A 9082-nucleotide genomic window follows, 5' to 3' on the forward strand; every position below is an offset into this window, starting at 1 on the left:
CAACCTCATATAACTGCCCCTGGGGCTTTCTAAGACTACAGCTCTTCAGGGGAGCCGAGTTCATCTTCTCCCTTGAAACAGCTGGCGTTCAAACTTCTGACTTTGTGGTTAGCAGCCCCCATGCCTCATCCACTGGAGCACAGGTATTTCTGAGACAGAAGAACTAATCCTGTCCTCAAAACAAGTTAAAAGTTATTCCAGAGCCACACGTAGTTTTACAAATGAAATCACCATTATCTGAATAATGTCCTTCAAAAATTTAGTACTTGAAACTGATAGTTTTATTTTCATTCTCAACTTCACTTCAGAGCCACATGTAAGTACCAAAAGAGCCGCAGGTTGTCAACCCCTGCACTAACTACATCAAGATCCTTAGGCGGAAGAGCAGAACTGGGGAGAGAGTTGCATGGGGAGGACTACCTGAGGGAGCTGTGACCTTCAGGTGAAGGATGTAGTCAGCCACAAAGGGGAAGGAACCAGGTAATCAATATGCTATCAGATGATGATTGTCAGTGGTTCTCAACCTGTGGGTCGTGACCCCTTTGGGGGTTGAATGACCCTTTCATAGGGGTCGCCCAATTAATAACAGTAGCAAAATTACAGCGATGAAGTAGCAACAAAAATAATTTCATGGTTGGGGGGTCACCACAACATGAGGAACTGTATTAAAGGGTTGCGGCATTAGGAAGAGACCCACTGCTTTAACTTATCCAATCTAGGACACTTCTGAAATGGGCCCCTACTAATTGTAATACTAGACGAGAAAGACCAACTTGTACCATTAATCTACCACAAGCCAAATTCAGCCAAAACCAGGGGCAAAGAGAACCTGTGGATGCGGTCTGGAGGTCAGCCTTCAAGGCCACAGAGAGAATGAAAATAGGCTCAAAGTGAATCTGGATCTCAAAAGGATGCCATGCAGTACAAGTAGTTACCATTTATATGAGCAATTAGATTCAAACAATTAGTGGGGGGGAAAATAAGGACCCTGAAAGAAAAAGAAGACAGGTTTCTTGTAACCTGAAGAATCTAGGTCTGTGCGATAATTACATAAATGAAGGTATCATCAGTTTGTACATTCCTGCTGTTAGCGGTGACGCCTGACGCTGAGGGTTTCTTCACACACGTATAGAAACCTTTAAGTAAAGCTTATCTAACATGTTAGGCTTCCTAAAACCAAACAGCCAAAGGGTGATACACGCTGCTGACAGCTTAGGTCAAGCCAGGCAGGGAAGGGTGACAATATTTCTGACATGCTGAACTGGAAATAAAAGGGCTTCACAAAGTTCATGGAAAATGTGTACTACAGAGAAAAAAAACCAACTATGCACGGATTCCAAAAATTTAGCACTGAAATAAACTTGTACTATCATGCTCTAACATGTCTGAGCAACATCTAGCTTGAGGCACTAAGAAAGATAACATCAGTTTGATAAGAGCCCCTAACCAAGTTTATATGATGAAGCTGGGGTAGAAGAATGGTGAAATCCTCACTACTTACTAAAAGTCTATGTGGCAATGCACAAGCGAAACCTGCAGTTTACAAAGGGCCCACATGAAGAGGAAGTCTGCAGCTGCAGACCACCCCCATCCATTTTCAAGGAAACAATCTCCTTCATGATCTAACTGCAGAGGACCAACAATTAGAGCAAAATCAATAGGCAACACCATCGACATCTCATTGGATTCAGCTCACACAATTCTAAAGAATTAAAATGCGAACAATTCTCTGCTTGGGTGCCAAAACTAGTGCACCAAGATCAGCTGCTGACAAGAGCAGAAATGTCAATGGAACATTTAGACGTGTGGGACCAAGATCCTGAAGCATTGCTTTGATGAGTTCTAAGAGGAGATGAAACGTAATTTTGCCAGTTAGATCCTAAGGACAAAGCACAAAGCAATAGCTCCCAAAAGGTGGATGTGGTCCAAACAAAGCAAAAGTGGACCAGTCAAGGCCACAGGTCATGAGTTTTCGGGGAGATTCAAGGCATTTTATGTGTTGACTTTCTAGAGCAGTGGTTCTCAACCTTCCTAATGCATGAACTTTAATAGTTCATGTTGTGATGACCCCCCCAAGCATAAAATTATTTTCGTTGCTACTTCCTGTCATTTTGCTACTGTTAAGAATTGAGCAACCCGTGTGAAAGGGTCGTTCAACTCCCAAAGGGGTCGCGACCCACAGGCTGAGAACTGTTGCACTAGAGGATCGAAGAATGATGACACCTGATTGTTATGAGACTGTTCCGAGAAAGTTAGTCAATAAATGCCCGGGATAGCTCCACCACAGTCCTTCCCCACACACAGACAAGGGCAATTTTGCTCTCATCAGACAGCAGCAACTTTGCAAGAGTTTCAATGGCAAATCATAGGGCATTCACCTTATAGTTCTGATTTGGTTCTTTCTGTTGTCTTTTAATTTTAAAATATATTTAAAGAGCATATATTTTCTTCAGTTGATAGATTAAAAAAAGGACATCATTAACACGATTGAATTACCAAGATCCTCAATTCTTTACCAAAACCTAATCAAACCACCGGCAACTGAGTGGATTGACTTAGAGACCCTATAGAGCAGCGTTCTCAACCTGTGAGTCAAGACCTCTTTGGGGGGGGGTCAATCGCCCCTTTCACAGGAGTTGCTTGATTCCTAACAATAGCAAAATTACAGTAATGAAGTAGCAACAAAAGTAATTTTATGGTTGGGGGGGAAGGTCACCACAACATGAGGAACTGTATTAAAGGGTTGTCTTTTAATTAGGAAGGTTGAGAACCACTGCTATATAGGATTTCCCAGGCTGTAAATCTTCATAGGAGTAGACCACCTCATCTTTCTGTCGAGGAAAGCTGGTGGATTTGAACCTCGTGCCTTGCAGGTTCAAACGTTTACTTGACAGGGTGGACTAAATGGCTATCATTGCTTACAAATGCGTCTTGGCCTTGATGGAGGTTATGTTAAGAAATAAAGCTTATATTTTAAAATTACATTTTCCATGAGCTTTTTGAAGACTCCGTGTGCCCAGGGCCATCGGGTAGAAGTGTTGATGCTGAAAGATGGTAAAAAACCCAAAAAATTGATATAAATTTGTTGGGGCTTAAGAAATTTGACATTAACTAGCAATGTTTAAGTAGGAAATGAAATGAAAGAGTGGAGATTACCTATGAAAAGGTAAATTAGGGGATAAACTCCTAGCGTGAAGTCCCTGGGCCTCCCAAAGAGTCCATGGATAGAACTCTATTTTATTGAAATTTATTTATTTTAAAATCTATTTTAAAACATTATGAGTAGTAGTTAACAAACTTCCCAAATGGTCAAAGGAATTCAGGACTCTGAAAATGTTAGAACCCCTGGTGCAGTGGGATAAGAAGAGGGCATCAAATGAATTCGTAACGAACAGAGGCTGAAAAGTTTGGCTAACTAGTTAACTGAGTTAGGTATTTCTTTACCCATAGTGCTAAGATTTACCAATTCATACTCAACTTTTAAAAGTGCAATAATGAAAACAAATGTAATAGTTTGCTCTTCAGAATCTCTAGTTTCAACCAAAATAATTAGAACCAGAAAATTTAAAGAAGGACTCATTACCTGGGAAATGTAACAAATGCAAAAGCTTTTTTTCAAATTAAAAATAAAACTAAGCCTCTCAATTGTCAATGTAAAAAATGGAATCATTACAATTTATGTATGGAACGTAGTAAGAGTTGTAAGAGACCCAAATAAAACAGTGTATTAATTTAAAAAAACAGGAATCATGCAGAGACACCATCAGTTGTGAATACATGCAGTATAATTTCTGAAGTATTGTCAACATACTAAAAAATTTATGTAATTAAGTATATTTCTCTGCTCACCACTGAGATTAAACAGATGCACTTTTTGTCATGTTTGCTCCAGCTATGTGCAAAAAAAAAGCAGCTATTCATATAAATTCCCCTTTCTCCCTCCTCAGACATCATCACTATAAAGTTAACATTTCTAACTCCATGCATGTTTATAATTTTATGTGGATACACCCATAATGAATTACCTAAGTATCATAATGTATATGTATGTGTGCATACACATGTAAATACATATACATCTTTATATTTATAACTTGTTTTTTAAAGAAGCGGTCTTCTAAGGTTTGAACTTGTAGCTCTAGACCAATTCAATGTAACTGATTCATCTTATAATGCACATGCGTAAGCTTTAGTTTATCTGTTCCCCTGAGAGACCATTAGATTATTTCTACCTTTTCTCTTGACAAGCAGTGTAATAATAATATTAACAGCATTTAACACCTACTGGGCTATTATGTGTCAGGTACTATTCCTACTTTTGTACATTAAAACATTTAACAGCCAATTACTTAAACTGTCTGTGACATTGGTACTGTTATCATGCCTATTTTACAAATGAGGAAAGCGAAGCAGAGAGGTTATTGGCCCAACGTCACATTCAAGGGGGCTTCAAGAAGTTTATAGGAAAATGACGCTAAAAGAGTTTTCCCATTACTTCTTGAAGTTTTAAGTAATGAACATTTTTGTATATATATCTCCTTGATGTTTCTATATAGTAGATACATTGTAAATATAGTTTCTCTGTATAAACATCTTCCAGTTGTTAAGCGCCAACAAGATACTTCTGAGTTAGCAGAATAAAATACAGCCCTGCCCTTTGCCATCCTGGCAACCACTGCTTTGTTTCAGTCCACTATTTTAGCCACTCTGTTAATCCATCGCATTAAGAGTATTCCTCTTTTTCTTCAACTCTACTTCATCAAACATGATGTCCTCCATGGACATGTGCCTCCTGGTAACACGGTTCCAGGAACATGTGATGAAGTCTGCCATTCTCACTTCCACGGAGCATCCTGGCTGTACTACTTCTAAGACAGATGTGTTCATTCCTGACAGTCTACATTGTCCTTAGGTCAAGTTGGTATGGTGTATTCAATATTCTTCACAAACCCTGCAATTCAAAGACATCCATTCTTCATTAATTTTCGTTTTCACACATACAGGAGGTGTTTAAAAATACCCTGACTTGTGTCAGGGGCACCATAGTCCTCAAAGTAACATTTCTGCTTGGTAACACTTTAAAAATCTTTTGCAGGTTTTCCCAATGCAATAAATCATTTGATGGGCTGTTGTTGCTTCTATTGCGCATCAATTGTGAATCCAAATATATATCCTTGAAACCGTCAATCCTTTCTCCACTTATCTTACTGGGAGGCTCAGTTCTGAGGTTTTTGTTTTATGTTGACATGTAGTCCATCTCGAAGGCTGTAGTCTTTGACCCTCACCGGTGAATGCCTCACGTTCTCTTCACTTTCAGCAAAGCTGTTCTATCTGCACACTGCAGGGTGATAAGCCTGCCTCCAGTCCTGATGCTGCGCCCTTTCTTCAGATAGTTTCCCTGTATTATAAGCTCACATACCTTTTTTGATTTGAAACCACACATTATCCCCTTGTTCTGTTTTGGCCCATGTGCAGGTTCTACAATTAAATGTTCTGGAGTCTCCATTCTTCACAATGTTTCAACGGATAGCAATCGCAACACAAGCAAAATATCTTTCTGGTAGTCTCTGCTTTCAGTCAAAATCCACTAACGTATATTAGCAACGATATCCTTTGACGTCTTCTGAACCCAGCTGAAATTGGACATTTTTCTGTGGATATAATGCTGCAACAAACTGAATTATCATCAGAAAATTTTACTCACATGTGATATTAATGATATTGCTTGATAATTTCCACATTCTGTGAGATCACCACTCTTTGGAATGTAAATGAATGCTTCCAGCGTTGCATCCATTTGGTATGTATTAATTCCTGGAGCCCTTTCACCAACGCCTTAAGTGAAGCTTGGACTTCTCCCTTCAATACGATTGGTTCCTGAACGTATGCTACCTCCTGAAATGTTTGAAGTTCCGATTCTTTTTTTTCAGTGACTGTGTATTCCTTCCATCTTTTATGCCTGCCTGTGACCTTCAGTACTGTGCCCACAGTATCCTTCAGTATTTCAACTATAGTCTTGAATTTTCTCTTTGGTTCTTTCTGTCTGAGAATTGCTTTAGCATGCCTTTCCCTTTTGGTTTTCTAGCTCCAGGCCTTTGCACGCTTCTTTATAATACTTGGTCTTCTTGAAACAACTATTGACATTTTCCCCCAGGTTTTTTAACCTTTTCGTTTTCAATAAAAAGGAAGTAGCAGTATCTCATATAGTTGTTGTGGAATAAATGATTCAATGCATGGTGTAATTTAATAAATTCTGCCTCTGAAAACTAGGTGTTGGAATCCTCACCCCCATACCAGTAGCCTGGAGCTTCCTTAATGAGGCCATGCTAGGGTAGTGTGTCTTAAACCTCTCTTGGGGATAAAATGGTTATGCACTGAGCAACAAGCACAGTGAAGTGGAGACATGCCACATGGAAATGGTCAAGGAACTGAGGAATAATAGGATTACAAAAACTTCTGTGAATTACAGAAACTGAGTATGATCCCCCAGCTCCAGTGCCTTCCCCCAGAGCTGGGGACTGGAATATAGACTTCTAATTTCCTAATCTGTGTGAGAGAATAATTTTTAAGATGACCCTCTTGCGGTATTTGTTACAGCAGCATTCCAAAAAGCACAGAAACAAACCGAAACTCACTGCGTCAATGCCGGCTCACAGTAACCCTAAAACAGGGGGGAACTGTCCCTGTGGGTTGCTGAGACTGTAAATCATCAGGGCAGCAGTGATCGTCTTTCTTCCGAGGAATGGTTGGTAGTTTCAAACTGCTGACCTTGCTTTTAGCAGCCCAGTATATAACTCGCTATAGCCGGCACTACTAGGTAATACAGAAACAAGGGTTAAATGCAATGCATGCAAACCCGCTGGTATGCGGTATGCATTCAATGTTACTTGCTAACTTTATTAATTTGCACCCATCATATTATACAATGTTTTGTATTACAGACTAAAATGTGTCCTCAACCCAAATGTGTTATAAATCCTAACACCTGTACTTGTGGATGTAATCCCATTGGGAAAGGGGCTTTTTCTGTTACATTATTACACTGATGAGGTCCTATCATTGTAGCGAGTGTTTTAAAGCAATAGTGTTTAAAAAGTAAAGCAAGCAGATAAGGCAGAGTAGCAAGTCAGGTCACAGAAAGATTGCCAAGGAATTGAGAACAGAAGCAGGGAAGACCTTCCCCTAGAGTTAGCTGCTACGCTCAATTTAGACTAACCTGAGAACACATTTATTAAGCCACTTACTGTATTTATTATGACAGCAATTAAATATCTAAGAAATACTGGGGGGGGGGGAGGGGAGACACAACGAAAGCCCCAGCAAACGCAACGCTGAATCCTATACAAAATCACCTGGGGAACCCTGCATTTCTGCCACACTCCCAGGTGTTGCTCTGCCTTTGAGTAGTACGGACGTGCGCTCGCTCATCTAACCTTCACGATAACCTCCCTGGAGGGTCCCACGAATGTGGGGGGGCCTCAGGTCGGGAGAAGCAAGTTGCCAAAGGCTGGATGAGCAAACGGCGGGGCTGACCTCACGCCGCAGTGCCTGCAGCTCCCGCTGCGGCACCGAGTCCACAGCCGACAGCGCCCGCGTCCCCGGGCAAACTGTCTGGACAGCCTTAAATCACACGTGTTCCCGAATTAGACCCAAACAGACCCGCCCACGGGGAACTTGGGGGAAGCCGGGAGCGGCTGCAGGGCGTGCGGGCGTGCGCGCCGCGCGGACGGCGCGGACCCAGTCCCGGTCCCGGCGGCCGCCGCGGCTCAGTTCCGCCCACGGCTCGCTCAGGACTCGGGGCGCCGTTAGCCTCCATCTCCGAGCGCAAACCGCCGGGTCCTCCCCAAGGTACACGCGCGCCGGGCCGCCCGGAGAGCGGAGCAGCTCCGGGGGCCGGAGGCGCTGGTTGCCCCGGGTGGGCTCCAGGGGCGGGGATGCCGGGCCAGACTCGGGGAGACCGGAAGGGGCCGCAGCTGCGAGCCCCACACGCCCAAAACGCGCGCGCGCTCTGGTCGCCGCACTCACTCACCTCCCCCGTACACGCCGCCGCTCATGGCTGCGACTCCAACGCTAAAGGATGCCTGGCGAAGTGGCGGCGAGGGCTGCGGCTGTGGGTCCCGGGAAGCGCTACCCGCGACCCCCTTAACTTCCAACGCCACCCCCCTCAGGCAACAAAGCGGCGTCCGCACACCACCGAACGTAGCCACACTTGCTGTCGCCTCTTCTCAGCCAATCGCGAGCGAGCCAACCTAGGCCTGGCCAATCAGGATGAGAGTGGACTGCGTCCCCCGCCGCGGCTCCGCTAGTTGAGCCAATCGGGGATGCGGGGGAAGCGACGGAAAGAGGAAGGGAGTTGGGTTGCGGAGCTGGAAGGGGCGGGGCTTACCGGGATAGGCGGGAGAGTGGGCGGAGGGAGCTGAAGGAGGAGGAGAAAGGCCAGCGGGCCCGTCCGGGCGGTTCCAGGGGTGGGGCTCGGGGAGCTGTGAGCCCGCGAGCAGTGGAAAGCCGGCAGCTGGAAATGTGGTTTAGAAATTTAGAAAAGGGGAAAAAAAAAAAAATTAAGTAAAGCTTTTTCCGTGCAGCGATCCCCAGCTTCGGAGTGCGACGAATTCATTTCCTTCCAGAAGAAGTATTGTCCACTAACTCTTTATATTGCAAGAATGAAAATCTTGCGCTTCTTTTTAGGGCACAGGGAATCAATCAGTTTGTCTTGAAAGGGTTTTGCAAGTGTAAGAAATGGTCACTAATCATTCAGAGAATGATGCATTTATAGCACTTTAAATATTCTAAAGCAGCAGCATCGTCCCCCCACCCCACCCCACTTTCTGTGAGACAGATATCAGTCGAATGAAGCCTTGTCCCTGTAATCACCTGACCAGTAGTAAGTAGGTCAGTAGGTGGCTGCCGCCGGTTCTCCCAGGAACACACTTTTCTTAGTCTGGTTACAAACCGCACTCATTGCCCTGTGGTGCTAGGGTGGGTTTCCAGTAACACTGCTACCACAAGGTCAGCAGTTTGAACTACCAGCCACTTCAAGGGAGAAAGATGGGGCCCCTGTAAAGAGGTTTGGAATGTGCACCGG

At 43.7% G+C, this 9082-nt stretch overlaps 1 protein-coding gene across 1 annotated transcript in view; it reads right to left on the minus strand.

Moving 5' to 3' along the window:
• ACTL6A (actin like 6A) overlaps window positions 1-8149 on the minus strand; it is a 25876-nt gene extending 17727 nt beyond the window's left edge. Inside the window, exon 1 of the mRNA XM_004708601.4 lies at window positions 8030-8149. Within this exon, the coding sequence (XP_004708658.1) occupies window positions 8030-8054 (25 nt within the window). The 5' untranslated portion in view covers window positions 8055-8149. The remainder of the gene's footprint in view (window positions 1-8029) is intronic.
• Between the last annotated feature and the right edge of the window lie 933 nt (window positions 8150-9082).

The sequence above is a fragment of the Echinops telfairi genome, unplaced genomic scaffold, assembly GCF_000313985.2.
Source record: "Echinops telfairi isolate 266 unplaced genomic scaffold, ASM31398v2 ScPeMD7_4225;HRSCAF=4972, whole genome shotgun sequence".
NCBI lineage: Eukaryota > Metazoa > Chordata > Mammalia > Afrosoricida > Tenrecidae > Echinops > Echinops telfairi.